Consider the following 19,080-nt stretch of genomic DNA (forward strand, 5'->3'; position numbering starts at 1 on the left):
AGCTCATAGTCAAAAGATAAATATTAAGGAGCTTTTATTGCCTTCAATACTCTTTTTTTCTACTCGCTAATGAGTCATGAACACCGCTTTTCTCATTCAAAACAAAATAGTAGACCTTAAGGGGGCAACACCAATACCCACTCGATTGGACAAAACAAGACCTGGGTTGACATCCACGAACAATGATCTTAAAATACAGACAATTAAAATATCGTACTTTCCCCCTCAATACATACTTCTCTTAAGCTTGTAAGATACAATAATAAACTATCAAACATTTAAGACAGTGTCTCCCTTCTCTGCTCATTAAAACGTGATCTGGAGGCACAAGCTTCCCCTTCATAGCAATGTGAAAGTCTCAATGCATTAAAAGATTGAACTCGTCGTTGTCGGTCACCACTGCATAGTCATATCCAAGAGAACTCGCACGAGCTTGAAATTCATCAATATCGCCCCGGGCAACTTGGATTCCAACCAACACATTTGCCCCAGTTTCACCCTATTGCATAAGAAAAACAAGTATACCATCAGATTTTGATTAATAAAATTCAAACAAAAAAAAAGATGTTGAATTACGACCTGTCCACGGTAGTGGAACAAACTAATATTCCAACGTGGACTGAAAGCGTCCAAGAACTTCATCAGAGCACCAGGTCTTTCTGGGAAGACAAAGTGACAAAGAACCTCGTTTTGAACATTTGATCTGCCCCCCATCTGAAAGAGATCCACAACAAAGTAAACTTAGGACCAAGATGAAACAAACTAAACAAAAATGAAATTGTGTGTGTGTGTGTGTGTGTGTGAGAGAGAGAGAGAGAGAGAGAGAGAACACGATTGTAAGTAGCAGAATTACCAAGTAGCGCAAGTGATCTTTAACCAAGTCACTTTTTGTGAGATTGTAAGTCTTGAGTCGAGAAGACTCCAGGCGCTCTTGCATTTCTTTAAGTTCAGAAGCTGTGTGCACACCAACACTGCACATGATATAAAAGGATAAAGAAATATCTAAAAAAAGTTATATGTATTACTAATCCCAAGTAAAAACTTTTTGTTTATGGGAAACAAAACAGCCATAAGTAAACCCATCTTAACCACACGTGAGAAATTGGCAGCAAATTTGGGTAAAATAATGTCAGTAAAACCTAAAAGATGACTAGTGCTTACCTGTACAATACTACAGCCTGTTTCTCAGAATTATATCTGTATTTAAATTCACTGATATTCATTGGGCCCACCTGTCAACCAAAGTGATTCAGTTCACACCATGAAGAACACTTCAGTTGGAAAGGGAAAAAGAAAAAAACAGTTGACCAAGGCACCATTAGCATACCAGTTCACAATAATGTTTAAAGCTCCCAGGCTCCTCTGGCATAATAGTTGCGAGTACAGCCTCTTGTTGCCGACCAACATTAGCAAGTTCAGTCACCACTCTCAGTTTATCAAAGTTCATATTTGCCCCACTGGTTATTGCAACAACATTTTCTCCTTTAAGACCATAATACTTGCAGTAAGCTTCAGCTCCAGCAAGAGCAAGAGCGCCTGCTGGTTCTAAAATGCTCCTAGTCTCTTCAAACATATCCTGCAAAACAAGCACTAAGCTTGTGAAGTCTAAGATCTCAAAACTATTAAATGATAAGTTACAGTGTTGGCCGTCCTTTCTCAATGAGATAAACTAGCACCCGAATTGCATTTGAACTTATTACTGTTACAAATAGCCAAACATAGAAAAGAGGTTACTCCTGAACATAAATGAATTCATTAATAACACATATCTCTCTGATGTCATAAGTAGACCACAGAGCAGACAACCTTTGTATGACATCAAAGTTCAAAGGATGAAAATAGAATATATATATATATATATATATATATATATATATATATATATATATATATATATATATATACAGAAAAAGGGCTCGCTCTGAGACATAAGGACAAGCAACAAAGTAGACCCCCGAGCAGAAAAAAGCCTTGCAATAATGCCAGCCACGGTAAACTTGCTTCAAGGAAATCCAAGGTTGTTACTATATGTATCTGGGACAATTTTAATTTGAACATTACATAATGTCCACCAGAAACAACTCATCCAAAAACAGATTGATTATCTTCATTTGAAGTCCTCGAGCAAATTCCCAATTCCTTCGTCCACATACTTTCTAACTGTTAACTAAGAACTTTGGCTGGTAGTTATTCAATTTACACATATGTAAATGAATATGTGAATTTTTACACCAAAAAAGACAGGGAACATATGAACGTTACAAAGATAGAAGTAGGTTAAATTCTATAACATGAAAATGTGAACAGAAGTTTTGTTTAAGAAGTCTACTACCTAAGAATGCATGATAAGCAAAAGAAACTCACCCATGCAAGTTTCAAGACTGGAAAGAAGTTTTCACCTTTATTGAGCCACATATAGCATCACGGCTAACAAGAACTACACCATCTACCATGTCCTTGCATAAGCGGAAGGTTTCTTCACCAACCTCTTTTACAGCCACACCATCTGCAAAACCTCCAACCTGGTCCAACATTATTCTCTGACCATGATGCAGCGACAATGCCATTGCATTTGCATCAGAGGGCTCCACACCAATAATCTTTACCTGTACAAAAGATATCACAATACATTATGTGATGCTAAATCGAAGGCCTTTTTTTAACGAAAAAAGGAAAGGCAGAATTAAATCTTTCCTTGAAGAAAGTGCACAAATTTGAACAAGTCACTTGCCCAGTAATTCATTTCAAAAGATGAAAAACACCAAAACCATACAAACCTTTGGAGAAACCCTCTTTACATATGCAGCAATACCAGCAATGAGGCCACCACCTCCAACAGGAACAAAAATTGCATGCAATGGGCCCTTTGTTTGACGCATAATTTCCATCCCAACCGTTCCTTGTCCGATAATAACATCTGGGTGATCAAAAGGAGGTATGAAGCTCCTTCCCTCCTCTTCAGCCCGCTTCTTAGCATAAGTTTGAGCCTCATCATATGAATCCCCTATAAGAACAACCGTGGCGCCCAATCTCTCAACAGATTTCCACTGCAAACAAGCAATACACAATTCCACAACATTCAATAAGCCAAACCCACAAATTAGAATTGTGAAATTAAGCTCCAAAATGAAAAAAAAAATGTACCTTAATTTCTGGTGTGGTTACAGGCATTGCAATCACAGCACTGCAATTCAACTTCTTAGCAGCCAAGGCAACTCCTTGGGCATGGTTTCCAGCTGAGGAGCAAATAACCCCTCGATCCAGTTGCTCCCTTGGAAGCTTTGCCATCATGTTGTAAGCTCCCCGAAGCTTGAACGAGAAGACCTGCAAATTCAACAAAAAAGTTTCAGTCAAAAATCCCCAATTTTTCCAATCCAAATTATTCAAATGAACACTTGGAACAACACTTACAGGCTGCAAGTCCTCTCTTTTCATCCAAACTCTCACTCCCAATCGCTCCGACAGCTTCGTAGCCAATTCTAATGGCGATTCGATGGCCACGTCATACACCTTCGACGACAGTATGTTCGTCAAGTACTCCATGGCGTCGACAATGTTCCCGTTGTCGTTTCCGTCGGTGGCAGTACGGTCGGGTACGGCTCCGAGGAAGCCGGGCGGGTACTGGAGCGAATCGGCAGAGACCCGGTGGGGAAGCGGAGACGGCGTCGTTCTGGTCTCGAAGGAAGCAGAGGAGGTGGAGGGTTCGGCGGAAACATCGGCGGTCGGTCGGGAAAGCGTGGCGGAAACGAAGGGCTTGATCTGACGGCGGGTGCTGAGGTTGTGGGGCCCATTGGGGAGGCGAGACTGGAGGCGTTGTGACCGGAGAAGTGGAGAATGGGCTGGGCTGATGCGGAGGGCCTCCATTGGTTGATTGGTTGGAAATGGCGGCAGTTTTTTGCGAGGGAGGGGTTGGAGGTTTTCTGGGTTTTGCTTTTACTTTCCACTTTTAGTCACGCAGACTCACCGTTAAGTTCTTCCGAAGGGCCAATGAGAAAATGACACGTACAGCAAAGGTAGATGGCTATTGGTCTGTGACAGGGCCGTCCCTGAGATTTTGAGGGCCTGTGTGAAACTTAAATTGGGGCCTCACATAATCTAATACGAAAATTCTATAAAATTTTGCCATAACTTAATGTCATAAACAATTTTTTAATAACTAAAAGTCACCATCAATAAATATGTAATGACAATCAAAAATCAAATTCATAAAAATTTAAACGTTTCCATTTGATAAAGTTAAATGTTTGGTACAAAAATAAGCTCATTGGGCCCCTATAAGGTCCCTTGCTACCTTCAATAAGCAATTGTGTTTAATAGGAAGAAAAAAAATTGGCAATCACAAATTAAAGAGTAGTTGCACACAAATGTCATTAACAAATTAGATTATATTGCATTAAACACAAAAGCAACAACAAAAACATACCTAACTATCCAAAAATCATTCACATTGTATTTGATGTCTTTATTTGAAGAATTAAAACTATTACGAGAGCTTTTTCCTCAAAAGAAAAAAAAAACACAGCCAGTACAATACTAATGTCTGAAAATTGATTTTCTTGAATTTTTAGAAGAGAAATCATCAATCAAATTTTTCTAGAAGTTCACTTTCAATTGAAATCAAAGCTAGTCCGTTTAATCTTTCTTGTGACATAGTTAATTGCAAGTATGATTTTAACAATTTTAATTTTGAAGAACTTTTTCCTGAAATTGAAAGGATAACAAAAATTGTCAAATGATTGAAAAAAGAACCAAAGAGAGATTGATGAATGATGATGATTACTTACCAGAAATAATATTAAAACATTATTTTAATAATTATGTAAAGTTTGAATGCAAAAATAATATAAAAATAGGCAAATAGATAGACCTGAACGAGAATCGAACTCTAACACTTCGGTTAAACAGACATGCGCTCCAGCCAACTCCCCTAAAGCCGTTCTTGTGCAAATATCTAACACGCAATACCATATATACAATTCCTATAATATAATATATATAATATAAAGAAATTTTTTTTCGGGGGCCCTGTGCGGTGGCGCCACTTGCACCACCCCAGGGCCGCCCCTGGTCTGTGACGCAGTTGCAGGTTAGACTACGATCTGGAGTATGCAATTTTTGACCGACTTTTAGGTGAGACGAGACAAATATTCACTTCATTCAACCTTTTGTTTGTGGTTGTGGGTCCCGCAATTCAGCAGGGATTGTGTCTGCGATTCGCGCGTTATTATTCATATTTATTATTTACACAAACAGTCCCTTCACGTGGTTCACGGAGATCAGGGAGTGTCTTGGTCAGCTACCGTTGGATTAAATCCAAAGGACATCAGCCTAAATAATAAACTCAATTTGTAAGGGTTAATTGTTTTATTAGTTTCTGAACTTAGACCCGATTTGTTTTTGATTCTCTCAATTTTCAAAATAGTTCCCGTAAACTTTTAACTTCAGTTTCATTATAACAAATGGTACTACCATCAATTTTATTAACTTTTTTGTTAAATGCATGGGCAAAATGGTATCTTTGTATCAAAATTGATTAAAATATGAATAAAAAATATAAAAAATAAACTCTCTCTCTCCCTATCTATCTCGATTTCTACTCCCCAAAACTTGAATTTTTTTTTGTTGGTTTTTTAATTTGATTTTATTGTTATTTTAAAGATATAATTTTTTATTCATTTCTTTGGTTTTAATATAAAAATATCATTTTGCCCTTGCATTTAACAAAAAAAGTTAACAAAATTGACGACAGGACCATTTGTCCTAACGAAAGTGAAGTTAAGGGACCACGGGAACCATTTTGAAAATTGAGGAACTCAAATGCAAATCGGGTCTAAATTTAGGGACTAAATAAAATGATTAACCCCAATTTGTAATTTCTAATGCAATTTGTTTCGGGATAATTTTTATTTTAAAGATAATAATTTTAAAAAAAGACATAACCAAAATAATAATAATTTCACTATCAGATTATTTGACTAGCTAATGACAAGAATTCCATCATCAAATGAGATTTTCCCATTTTAAATAATATTTTAATTATTTTGTAGCTTTTTAGGTCTTCAAAACATTTTTACCAACAATTAGAGCAGTTATTATGCTCAAAATTCACATTTTAGATGGTTTTTTATTGTACAAAAAGTATTTTGTATGATTTATCAAACAAGACTCATAGCTTTGACAAAAAGTATTTTGTATGAATATAAAACTATTTATGAGAAGACAAAAAAAAGAAAGAAGAAAATCAGAAAAGGTAAATTATGTTGCATCATGATGATGTGTATATAATTAGGTGAAATACAAAGTTATATGTCGACAGTATTTTGTTGAGTCTTGTGAGATTCCTGAAAAAAAGGCTCCTTAAGATAAACTTTGTATTTTTCAATTCTATAGAAATGTTGTCTGTATTTTCTTTCTTTCTTTTTTCTTTTTTTGTCACTCGCCATGGAAGGGGAGAGGAAGTATTATATTGAGTTGTGTCAATATTGTCTCATACGTGAATTGAACACGGATGCACTTGAGGGGAAGGGGAGAGGTTGGCCCACTTTTCCACTGTGGTGCCACCCCATGTGCATTGTTCGTATTTTCTATACTCGAGGGGAGTTTGAGCAGTGCTTGCTTGAGGGGCCTCAAGAACGCCCATAGAGACCTCTGTAAGGACATATTAAGCACGTGGGAAATTCTTAGAATAATACAATCAAATAGAGTTTGATTTGAAAAAAACAATGAATTAGATTCCAAACAGCACCAAGTACAAAGTGAAATGAAAGTGACACAAAAGGGCTCTCAACCTCTCTGGTAGTTGTTGGGAAAATGGCTCACCTAAGGATACAAGGTTGGTTTTGGCGCTGAAAGGAAGATTTTGAATCTGCCTAAAAGCGACCGGTCGCTAGGCATTTGCGACCGGTCGTTTTGAAGCAGATTCGAAGTCTGGAGCAACATCAACGAGCGACCGGTCGCCAGTTCTTTGCGACCGGTCGCAGGAAGCTAGCGACCGGTCGCTTAGCATTTGCGACCGGTCGTTTAGAAGCAGATTCAAGGTCTGGAGGAAAAACCAAAAGCGACCGGTCGCCAGTTCCTGGCGACCGGTCGTCCCAATCGTGCTGTGACGATTTCTTACGCGTTTTCAACAGTGTTTTCAATGGCTATCGCTTTCCACAAGATTTCAGAGGCTTAGTGGGTCACTTCTGAGTTAAATGAACGTTGACTACCTGCTGGATAGTTGGGAGAGCACTCATGGCTAATTGGTTATCTTATTTCAAAGATATCACTCTCCATTTTCTGGTGTAAGTGGGAGGTGGCTGAGTTGGATTCTATTTACCTACTTGATCTGACATTTAGTCTAAGTGGTGACTAAAGGGAAGAACGTGGAGGACAAGCTGATATCTTATCTCTTGTCTATTGGCTTGTGTAGGAAATGGGGTGAAGTAAGATAACACAAGAGGAGAAAACAAGTTGAATAATTGTAAGTGGAAGAAGCTGGTATTCCAAGTTGAGTTAGAGCTGAAGTTTTAGTTGTGTGTTCAGAAAAACTAAGGGGAGAGCAAGAGAGTTCTCTAAGTGTATCAAGGTGTTGAGCAAGGGTGTGAGAGAAACAGATTGTGAGGGTAGTGTTCTAAGGGGGTTTCCTTTGTAAACCAAAGTTGTAACCTATCTTCATTAGTGAAATTTCTCAAGGTGATCACCAAAGAGGATGTAGGCAATTTGCTGAACCTCTATAAACACTTGTGTCATTTGTGCTTGGTTAATTTCTGTGTGTGTGTGTAAGACTCATCCATCATTGAGTTCTTTGTCCAAAGTCCATCAACAACAAGATCTTAAAAGGGCAGTGAGTTAGTCATTAATTCTCAACAAGTGGTATCAGAGCTGTGTTTGGCAGCTGGAGCTAGTTCTTCTCTTGGAGTGCTAGTGTGTTGAAGATGGCAAGTGACATGGAAGCTGAGAGTGGTAGCAGTTCACAGCATATGAAGCCACCACAGGCAGCAAGTATGAAGGTGGAGTTAAAGCCTTTCACAGGGAAGGAGAACTTCACTCTTTGGCAACGAAGGATGAAGTCAGCTCTTACACAACAACAGCTCCATGTAGTGTTGGTTGGCAAGGAGAAGAAGCCAGCAAGCATGACGGATGATGAGTGGGGAGTTCTTGACGAGTTAGCCAGAGGAGCTATCGAAAACTATCTCTCCGATGAGGTGCTCATCAACGTGATAAAGGATACAGCGAAGCAAACATGGGAGAAGCTCGAAGAGATGTTTGCAGGGAAATCGTTGTCCAACAAACTCTTCCTCAAGGAAGAACTCCTGAATCTTAAGATGGAGGAGGGAGGAAATCTAATGGAACATCTAAGTAGTTTCAATAGATGTGTTGCTGACTTGCAGAGAATGGATGTGAATTATAGTCCGGAGGATAAGGCTCTCATGTTGTTGACATCCTTACCTTCGTCCTATAAACACTTCCGAACCACTCTTATGTTCGGAAAGGTTACTCTTGATTTTGAGCCTGTGGTGCAAGACATCATGACACACCATAGGATGACTCAACGTTCGGGAGAAAACTCTCAAGGTGAAGGTCTAGTTGCAAAGACCGGAGAGAGAGGTCGTTCAAAGAGGCGTGAAGGCAAGAAAGGCAATAGAGGAAGGTCCAAATCCAAGGCGAAAGATGGTTGTTTCGAGTGTGGGTCAAAGGAGCATTGGAAAAAGAATTGCCCCATATGGAAGGAGAAGAAGAACAAAGGGAAGAATGCAGCAAACACAGCGGAGGATGTCACGGAAAGTGATGGTGAGCTTTTGTGTGTTAATAGCAATGTTAAAACAAATGCATTGGCTAATTCTTCAAGGTGTTCCTCTTCCGATTGGATTTTGGATTCCGGATGCTCATATCATATGTGCTCAAACAAGGAGTGGTTTGACACGTATGAGAAAGAAGATAGCAGTGAAGTGATGATGGGGGATGGCTCAATGTGTAGAGTCAAAGGAACCGGTACAATCAAGGTAAAGATGCATGATGGGGCTGTTAGGACGCTTGGAATGGTAAGGCACATTCCAAAGTTGCGTAAGAATCTCATTTCCCTTGGAACTCTTGATAAGAATGGTTATTCATTCAAAGCAAATGGAGGGAAACTCATAGTCTCAAAAGGTTCACTTGTGATTATGAAGGGTGAGATTCAACCTAATTGTCTATATAGGTTGTGTGGTACAACAATCATAGGTGGAGCAGCTGTGTCTACAAGCAAGGACTCGGAAGATGAAACTCAGCTTTGGCATTTGAGGCTAGGGCACATGAGTGAGAGGGGCATGCAGGAACTACACAACAGAAAATTGTTGAAAGGTGTTCAAAGTTGCAAGCTTGAGTTCTGCAGATTTTGTACCATGGGAAAGCAATCAAAAATAGCTTTCAAGCAGCGAAACAAAGAGGAAGAAAGCACGGGTGTGCTAGATTATATTCACACGGATGTATGGGGGCCATCACCGGTTAAATCGAAGGGTGGAGCTCGCTATTTTGTGACTTTCTTGGATGATTTTTCCAGGAAGGTTTGGGTCTACTTCATGAAGGAGAAATCTGAGGTCTTCACCAAATTCAAAGAGTGGAAGGCGGAAGTAGAGAACCTAACCGGAAGAAAGATCAAGATCCTAAAGAGTGACAATGGTGGTGAATATAAGGACAGCAAGTTCCTTGAGTTTTGCAAAAGTGAAGGCATTAAAAGGCACTTTACCGTGAAGAAGACACCCCAACAAAATGGAGCTGCGGAGAGGATGAACCGAACTCTCATGGAGCGTGAGAGATGTATGAGAATTCATGCAGGGTTGCCCGAATCTTTTTGGGCAGAAACGGTTAACCACGCTGCCTATTTGGTTAACCGATCGCCTTCAAGAAATCTTGAGTTCAAGTGTGCAGAGGAGGTATGGTCTAAAAGGTCAATCGATTATTCGAATCTTAAGGTGTTTGGGTGCAGTGCATATGCACTTATTCCTAGTGATGAAAGATCCAAGTTGAAGCCAAAGTCTCTTGAATGTATTTTCATTGGATTTGAGAGTGGTGTGAAGGGCTACAAGCTGTGGGATCCAGTGAACCACAAGAAGATACTCAGCAGAAATGTTGTGTTTGATGAGAAGACCATACCTATGAACAAAGTCAAGAATTCAGAGGCAAAGGAGGATGTTGTTGAGAAAGAAACAACCTTTGAAGTTCCACTCAAGAAGGTGTCAAGAAAGACTACTCAGAAACAGCCAACTGAAGACGTTCAGGAGGAGGTGGAGTCCGACATTGAAGAGGAAGAAGCTGGGCAGCATCAACAACACACTCAAGAAGAAGAAGAGGCTCAAGAACAGGTGGAGCCATCATCTATAGCTCGGTCCAGGCCCAAGAGAACCATCAAACCACCTCAAAGGTTTGGATGGGAGATGGATGCAGTTCACTATGCCCTAAATGCTAATGAAGAAGAACCAACCACGTTCCAAGAAGCTGTTGAGAACAAGGAACGGGAAAGTTGGATGGAAGCTATGATGCAAGAGATGGAATCTCTACACCAAAACTCAGTTTGGGAGTTAGTTCCTAAACCCAAAGGTCGCAAGGTTATTGGCTGCAAATGGGTGTTTAGGAAGAAAGAAGAAATGCATGAGAAGGGTGCCACCTTATTCAAAGCTCGGTTGGTGGCAAAAGGATTCTTGCAAAAGGAGGGAGTTGATTATGATGAAATCTTCTCTCCGGTGGTGAAACATACTTCTATACGACTACTACTCTCCATAGTAGCACAAGAGGACATGGAGGTGGAGCAAATGGATGTGAAGACTGCTTTCCTTCATGGTGAATTGGAGGAAGACATCTACATGAGCCAACCTCAAGGGTTCATTGAAGCAGGGAAGGAAAATCTGGTTTGCAGGTTGAAGAAGTCTTTGTATGGACTGAAGCAATCTCCAAGGCAGTGGAACAAGTGCTTCGATTCTTACATGATGAAGATTGGGTATAGAAGATGTGAATCTGATTGTTGTGTGTACTCTCATGCATTCAAGGATGGTAACTTCATCCTTTTGCTTCTTTATGTTGATGACATGCTAATTGCATGTAAGGACATGTCAAAAATCCAGAATTTGAAGACATTACTTGGAAGGGAGTTTGACATGAAGGATCTTGGTGCTGCACAAAAGATCCTAGGAATGGAGATAAGGAGAGACAGAAAGGAAGGCAAGTTGTGGCTGTCACAAAGCAAGTATATTTCCAAGGTACTTGAAAGGTTTAATATGATGGATTGCAAACCGGTGTCTACTCCTTTGGCGGAGCATTTTAAGTTAAGTGCAAAAGAATGTCCTTCTACGAATGTGGAGAAGGAGGAAATGAGTAAAGTTCCATATGCAAGCTTGGTAGGGTGTCTCATGTATGCAATGGTGTGCACACGCCCCGACTTAGCCCAAGCCGTTAGTGTGGTGTCAAGGTATATGGCGAATCCTGGAAGGCAACATTGGACAGCAGCAAAATGGATTCTCAGGTACTTGAAGGGCACCAAAAGGCTTGGGATATTGTTTGAAAGACAACAAGGAAAGGCATGTGTGTCGGGGTATGTAGATTCTGATTATGCAGGAGATCTAGACAAGAGGAGATCCACCACAGGATATGTCTTCACTTGTGGTGGAGGACCGATTAGTTGGAGAGCAGTGTTACAATCGGTTAGTGCCTTGTCTACTACGGAAGCGGAGTATATGGCTTTAACGGAAGCTTCAAAAGAAGCGGTATGGCTGAAGAGATTGGCAAAGGAATTCGGGATAGCTCAAGACTTGGTGGTGATTCTAAGTGACAGTCAAAGTGCTATTTGCTTAGTGAAGAATCAAGTGTTCCATGGGAGGTCCAAACACATTGATGTGAGATACCACCGGATAAGGGATTGGGTGAATGATGGAGACATCACAATAATGAAGGTTCATACAAATGAGAACGCTTCAGATTGCCTAACAAAGCCAGTCACAACAGCTAAGTTCAAGCATTGTTTGAGCTTGCTCAATCTTGTTACATGCTAAAGATTGAGGTGGAGTTCTTGAGAGTTATTAGGACGATTCTCAAGACATTACAGATGTCCTAGAAGGCAATGATGTCCACAAGGAGTATTAGGCTCGCCATGGTGGAGATTGTTGGGAAAATGGCTCACCTAAGGATACAAGGTTGGTTTTGGCGCTGAAAGGAAGATTTTGAATCTGCCTAAAAGCGACCGGTCGCTAGGCATTTGCGACCGGTCGTTTTGAAGCAGATTCGAAGTCTGGAGCAACATCAACGAGCGACCGGTCGCCAGTTCTTTGCGACCGGTCGCAGGAAGCTAGCGACCGGTCGCTTAGCATTTGCGACCGGTCGTTTAGAAGCAGATTCAAGGTCTGGAGGAAAAACCAAAAGCGACCGGTCGCCAGTTCCTGGCGACCGGTCGTCCCAATCGTGCTGTGACGATTTCTTACGCGTTTTCAACAGTGTTTTCAATGGCTATCGCTTTCCACAAGATTTCAGAGGCTTAGTGGGTCACTTCTGAGTTAAATGAACGTTGACTACCTGCTGGATAGTTGGGAGAGCACTCATGGCTAATTGGTTATCTTATTTCAAAGATATCACTCTCCATTTTCTGGTGTAAGTGGGAGGTGGTTGAGTTGGATTCTATTTACCTACTTGATCTGACATTTAGTCTAAGTGGTGACTAAAGGGAAGAACGTGGAGGACAAGCTGATATCTTATCTCTTGTCTATTGGCTTGTGTAGGAAATGGGGTGAAGTAAGATAACACAAGAGGAGAAAACAAGTTGAATAATTGTAAGTGGAAGAAGCTGGTATTCCAAGTTGAGTTAGAGCTGAAGTTTTAGTTGTGTGTTCAGAAAAACTAAGGGGAGAGCAAGAGAGTTCTCTAAGTGTATCAAGGTGTTGAGCAAGGGTGTGAGAGAAACAGATTGTGAGGGTAGTGTTCTAAGGGGGTTTCCTTTGTAAACCAAAGTTGTAACCTATCTTCATTAGTGAAATTTCTCAAGGTGATCACCAAAGAGGATGTAGGCAATTTGCTGAACCTCTATAAACACTTGTGTCATTTGTGCTTGGTTAATTTCTGTGTGTGTGTGTAAGACTCATCCATCATTGAGTTCTTTGTCCAAAGTCCATCAACAACAAGATCTTAAAAGGGCAGTGAGTTAGTCATTAATTCTCAACAGTAGTGTAAGGCAACAGAGACCTCTACACCTCTCTGTGAGGAAAACTAAAACAAAACACTAAGGCAAAGAATCCTAAACAGCTTTATAATAAAACTGGCATTATTTGACCACCATCAGGAAAAAAAAACAAAGTCTTAACATTCAAGAAACCAAGTTTCCCTTGTAATTCCATATTGGGTTTTGAGTTTGATTTGTAAGATGGAGAGCTCAACATCGAAGGTAGAGGTCATCATAAAGCCTATGCTGCTTAAAACCGGGATTCCTTTAGCTTTGTCTATGGTTGGTTTCATATGTGCAAAGCTTATGGCTAAAAGAAGCTTGAATCCTAAAGAGTCTTTATCAGAAGCTGATGATCAGGTGCTTAGAGATGGGGATAGCTTTCATAGTTTCAGTTCTACATGTGTGCTTTCCATGGAAGATCATGAACCAATTATCATGGATGCCAATGTCATGAATTTAGCAGAAAGTTTGGAGATTGGATATAATAAACACGAATTGGAGGAAGAGATTTCGCTCCTAAGAATCCGACTTGATGATCTTCAAAACAGAGAATCTAAGTTGGAGATGCAATTTATCCGCTACTGTGACTTGAAATAGAAAGAATCTGTTGTTGTGGAGCTGAGGAATATGTTGTTATTGGAAATGGCTCATGTTGAGTTCTTCAATAGAGAAGTTTCATCCATGGAGGCTGAGAGCCAAAGGCTTGAGAAGTTGGTAGTAGAATATTTAAGGATTTTGGAGCAACTTGAGTATTGGAAATCAGAAAATGGATTTCTTCAGAGAAAGGTAAAGAAGCTTTTGAGGAAAGCAAGAAGGCAATCTCGAATAATGCAAAAACAAGATTTGAAGCTTGAAGCTTGGGAAGCAGAAGTTTTGAGGATATATGAGGCACTAGAACAAAGGTTATCAAGAAATTGGAAGACGAAGTTGGGGAGCTGAGAGTGGTTTTGGACCAAGTGCAGGATGAGAAAAATGTACTCTTGGAAAAGCTTGAATTGGCAGAAAAATCAGCTTCCTCAATCTCCAAGGTGACACCACTTTAAATCAATCACATATGCTAATGTATGTATTAATTCATATGATCAACAAACATGCACTGAAAGGGTAAGAAAATTAGAAGCTATTAGGTGCCTTGCCAGAAACGAAAATGTGGTACCTATTTTTGTTCCTTCCAGATTGACAGTCTAACCACTTTGAGGTATCACATATTGCAGATTGGAGGAGAAGGGATCAAAATTGAAGTCCTCGAAAAGGAAATAGAGCAGCTGCAGAAGGATCGTGCAGCTGAATTGAAGGAACTGGTTTACTTGCGGTGGAGCAATGCGTGCTTAAGGCACGAGTTGATGAGGAATCAAGCACAGGAAGAGCAGCAAGATCAGGAGAAGAACAATAATTTGGCAACAGATTTTGAAGGAAGCGGAGAAATTGCAGATTATGGGTTAGCTAGCATGGTTTTGGAGCATAATGAGCCTTGCTTTGGAATTGTGAGCAGCGATCAGGCTTGTTCGAAAAGGCAAAAGCTATTTCAAAGGCTTAGAAGATTGGTGGAAGGCAGTGACAAGGCAAAAGGAAGAAGATTGGGTGAGAAAGAAAGGCATGAAGAAGTCAAGTGTTTTGGAAGGCATTCTGTTTCCGATGATGCAGAGGCACATCACATTCCAAGGAGGTCTTGCTCTAGTGCTTGAACATATACATATCAGTAAATTACATCTCTTGCTATTCAGATTTTAAATTCACATGTAAGATGTCTCATAGAAGGCCAATTTCTCCTTTAATGGTTGAGAAAGGCTATGAAAATGCTAAGCTTCAAAATCACATGTAACCCTACTGAGGGGCTGATGATGACTTTGTAAATCATATGGAACCAATCTTTCTGACAGTTGCTTTGACTATAAATCTCAATAACCAAAGCATTTGTATGAAGTTTTCTTGATATGAATAGGACCCTTCAAGCTATAAGACAAGGTATGCACAAAGTATGCATATATAAATAACGTATCTTTTATATTTAGAACATTTATTTCTGAAAACTAAAAAAAAAAGTTCCAAATTCTCACAAAATTTTTGTTTCTGAAAATTCAAAAAAATAAAATAAAAGGGGGGTCTTAAGCCCAAAGTTTAATGGAGCCCAGTCTTTTCGAATATGGATACTACAATGATGAACTCCATCCATTTGGCAGCACCTTGTGATTTTGAGACCATAAAGCTGTGGATGAAATAGAAAGTGCTATCCTCTCTCTTTTTCTCTTACAAAAACTAAACCAACTAAAGCATTGATTCTTTAACGGTCAGTCTTAAGTGTTATTAACCAATATTGCACCATGGAACTCTTCCTTCTTCCTTATCACCAACATAATCCAACTCTGCTCCACAGGCCTCCCTTCCCAGAACCCATTACAAGTAATCTCTCTCTCTCTCTCTCTCTCTCTCTCTCTCTCTCTCTCTCAGCTTGTCTTTTGGGGTTCATTGAGACTCAAGCAATTTTATTTGAATTCACAGGCAAGAGACTACTCAAGAGGAACTCACATGTCTTACCATGTCAATGCTCATTGCCCTCCTCAGATGATGCTTCAAAACCAACCTACCATTCATTACACTATGAGGGAAGGAGGGTTTTGATTGGTTCTCTTTTAACTTCAGGTTTTCCCTACTTTTAACTCCTTTTCTTTAATCTGAACGCGTAAGTGTAAAAATTAAATAAATATAAAATTTGGTTTCACCTTGTTGAAAGAAAAAGAACTTCTTTACATTGAATTGGCATAATTTTAATAAATTGGGTCTGGGAAATCTGTCCCTGTGGAAATTTAGATACTTCTAGTGGGTTTTGTCTTTTTTTTTTTGGTAAATACCACAGGGTGTCCCACACCCGAAGGGTGGGATTAATCCCCGCTCGGGGTTCGGCTTGCCCCTGTCTATTTTCGTTTCTCATAATTGTCTCTGTTCTTTTCATATCTTCATATGATGTTTCATTCCTTCCATGAATGCACAATTGCTGTATACACTGGCTTATTGACCTCTTCATCTTTTTGAAATGAATCAGCTGCTGGCTTGTTTGTGTGTGATGTGGCTGAAGCTGTTAGCACAAGTAGGAGAGCTGTGAGTATCAAAATATTTTTTTGCTTTTGTTCTTTTATCTTCGGGATTATACTTTGGTGATTATTGCTGCTACGAAATTAAATTTAAGAAGAAAAAACAAGAAATCTTATTTTTAAAAATAGTCTTTACATTCAAAATTTGTGACATTCATTTATTTTCTGCAGCTAAGAGGAGCGAAAATACCCGAGAGTGAATTTACAACCCTTCCCAATGGTCTGAAGTTAGTAAACTATCGTCACTTATAAACTCTCTGCTCACCTGTTATGCTTTCCCTCTCTCCTTTTATAATCTTTCATGGTACATTAAACCATAAACGTGGCATTTCATTGTAGTTTTCATGTTGATGGCATGCTACATGTAGATAAATGCACGTCAAAAAATTTGTTGTCAAGCTTAGAATGTAATTTTCTAGAGTTTTTAAAGCTCTGCGTCTGAAATAATAATATACAAAGTATTACAATCAACTCATACCTATTTTATGATGCAATATCCTGTTTATTGATTTCACCTGTGGAAGGTTCATATCTTTTCCTATGCCAAGAATTATGTACTGATGGAATTGTTCCTCACTCCTCAGGTACTATGACTTGAAGGTTGGGGGTGGAGCTGAGGCAGTGACAGGATCCCGGGTTGCAGTATGGTTGTGATCAAGTTAAATTTCAATATTTTGAGAATACATAAATAATACTTTCCTAGAATTTTCCAAAACTAAGCATTAAAAATGTCAATATTTTTTCAGGTTCATTATGTTGCGAAGTGGAAGGGTATCACTTTTATGACAAGTAGACAAGGACTTGGTGTTGGAGGAGGAACGGTAAGATTAGACTGGTGCTGCGATTCACGTGTGTATGCAGTACTATAGGTCATTTCGACAGTAATTTCAAATGCATATAGATAGAAGCAGACACCTTCAGTTTCCGTCTATATTACAATCAAAGGAACCAACCAATTTTATGATTACATAATATAGCTTCTGGAATACCTATCTAGACCATATCAAAACTTTTCTGCTTAGTAAATATGCACAAAACAGTTATATTTTTTTCAGTTAAAGTGCTGACACTCTTAACATGCTGTCTTTCCTATGATGAATTACCAGTTAACTGATTCTCATTGATCCCTGCTTATAATTTCAGAAATGAATTCCTAAACAATTATTCGTTGTAAAATTACTTCCAATTTTGAATTATTTCCAGCAAGCAATTTTTTGGAGATTTTGACATCTTAGTTTACTAAACATTTAGTTTTATCTTGAACTGTGTACTTATGGTTCATGTTAATAAGGAAAATAGACTATGCAATCTGCACTCACCATACTGTGTCACATGTAAGTGTTTCTTATATCTTATAGTTGTTATATGTATGCTTGGATGCTGCAGCCATACGGATTTGACGTTGGCCAATCTGAGAGGGGATCAGTCCTTAAAGGGTTGGATCTTGGTGTAAAAGGCATGAAGGTTGGAGGCCAGGTGAGATCAGTGTTTTGGAATAAAATTTATTTGTTATATCTTGAAGCACTGTTGCTGCATAACTTGTGTTTACAATTTGAAGAAGAAAATTGGAGTTTATTTTTATGGTGTTTTGTAGTAAGCCTTGAGTGGAACAGTGTTCTGGAATCTGGATGGATTTATGTAGAGACTAAAAATAATTTTGAGTCTCAAGCATCTGATATATAATCCTTGATCCTCTGAAACTGTACGGACTAGAAATTTTATGATTCTTACAAAATGATAGTTCTTTTAATATTTGGAGATCTTTTGTTCTTTATGATAACAGAATAGCAGGTCCAAGTCTCTGATCTTCTCTTCATTGGACTGAGACCACTTAAACAACTGAATAACAACTTCTTCTTTTTGGGGGGTCAGCATTGATACGTACCCTTTTGGGTTCCTTTTTCATCTAAATTATTTATTTTGCAGCGCCTGCTAATAGTTCCTCCCGAGCTAGCGTATGGAAGCAAAGGAATCCAGGAAATCCCTCCAAATGCAACCATAGAGGTAACATAATTTAATCTCCTTCAAAGGAACTTCATCCACAAATCTCTCTTTTTCTCTCTTAGGCCTTTTCCATGGTCTTAAGTATATTACACAGTTTACACTTAACTGCAGTGTTCACGCATCCGTGGTTAAAAATGCCCTCCAGATGTTATTCATAATTGACTTGTTCTGCCATTCTCTTTCATCCCAAGTGTAGAATCTTTAGTAATTTTGTTTGTATATGAACTAATCTATCGCTATCACTATTTTCTTTTCAAATTGTCATTTTATTCTTTCAATCTTTTCTGCTATCTTTCTTTCATGGCCCTTCTCTATATTCCTCTTGACTGTTTTCGTACCTTCTTTTAATCTGCAGTTGGATGTTGAACTACTGGCCATAAAGCAAAGCCCATTTGGGTAAGTAATGGGTTCTCTGAAGTTAGTTAACCACTTTTTATATTCATATTGGAAGATATGTAGCAATTGAAAATTATCTTGTTACTCTCTTGTGCAGGTCTCCTGTAAAAATTGTTGAAGGTTAATGCAAATGCAATGATGCTCTTCCTACTGCTCGTTGTGTTCTTTTGTTAAAGTAAATGAGGAGATTAGAAGCTCAAAAATTGTGGGAAAAAAAAAAAAGATATGTTTGCTGTTCTCTTCATAGAAACCATAAAGTTGTCTTTTTTGTTCTGAGACATAAGTTTTCTATGCATGTGTCTGTGATGATTAAATGATTGAATGATCGGATCGTTGATGCTTATAAAAATGACTTATTTTTTAGGTCATTTAGGGCCCATTTCATAACCATTTCATTTTTAGTTTTTAGTTTTCATTTTGTATGCTAGA

General features: G+C 39.0%; 3 protein-coding genes across 3 annotated transcripts; 2 read left to right on the forward strand and 1 right to left on the reverse strand.

Annotated features, from left to right (window-relative positions):
• Positions 1 to 11: 11 nt before the first annotated feature.
• OMR1 (L-O-methylthreonine resistant 1) lies at positions 12 to 3,940 on the reverse strand. Its single transcript, XM_021955259.2, has 9 exons — positions 3,412 to 3,940; positions 3,145 to 3,324; positions 2,778 to 3,047; positions 2,400 to 2,606; positions 1,328 to 1,576; positions 1,162 to 1,232; positions 854 to 971; positions 580 to 714; positions 12 to 499 (listed from the first exon to the last, which is right to left on the reverse strand). The coding sequence occupies exons 1-9, from the start codon at positions 3,862 to 3,864 to the stop codon at positions 359 to 361; spliced, it is 1,824 nt and encodes a 607-aa protein (XP_021810951.2). The 5' UTR covers positions 3,865 to 3,940; the 3' UTR covers positions 12 to 358.
• Positions 3,941 to 13,174: 9,234 nt separating this feature from the next.
• Positions 13,175 to 15,051, forward strand: LOC110754212 (CHUP1-like protein). The gene is given in 3 exon segments (XM_021955252.2): positions 13,175 to 14,048; positions 14,051 to 14,190; positions 14,377 to 15,051. Coding segments are annotated over 3 exon segments (1,299 nt in total). The 5' UTR covers positions 13,175 to 13,360; the 3' UTR covers positions 14,848 to 15,051.
• Positions 15,052 to 15,361: 310 nt separating this feature from the next.
• On the forward strand, positions 15,362 to 19,019 carry LOC110754239 (FKBP-like peptidyl-prolyl cis-trans isomerase family protein). Its single transcript, XM_088244445.1, has 10 exons — positions 15,362 to 15,562; positions 15,662 to 15,802; positions 16,203 to 16,258; positions 16,423 to 16,478; positions 16,836 to 16,893; positions 16,998 to 17,072; positions 17,638 to 17,727; positions 18,178 to 18,255; positions 18,611 to 18,651; positions 18,749 to 19,019. The coding sequence occupies exons 1-10, from the start codon at positions 15,484 to 15,486 to the stop codon at positions 18,774 to 18,776; spliced, it is 702 nt and encodes a 233-aa protein (XP_088100571.1). The 5' UTR covers positions 15,362 to 15,483; the 3' UTR covers positions 18,777 to 19,019.
• The last annotated feature ends 61 nt before the right edge of the window (positions 19,020 to 19,080 follow it).

This window comes from Prunus avium, chromosome 7 (assembly GCF_965620075.1).
Source record: "Prunus avium chromosome 7, drPruAviu1.hap1.1, whole genome shotgun sequence".
Taxonomy (NCBI): Eukaryota; Viridiplantae; Streptophyta; class Magnoliopsida; order Rosales; family Rosaceae; genus Prunus; species Prunus avium.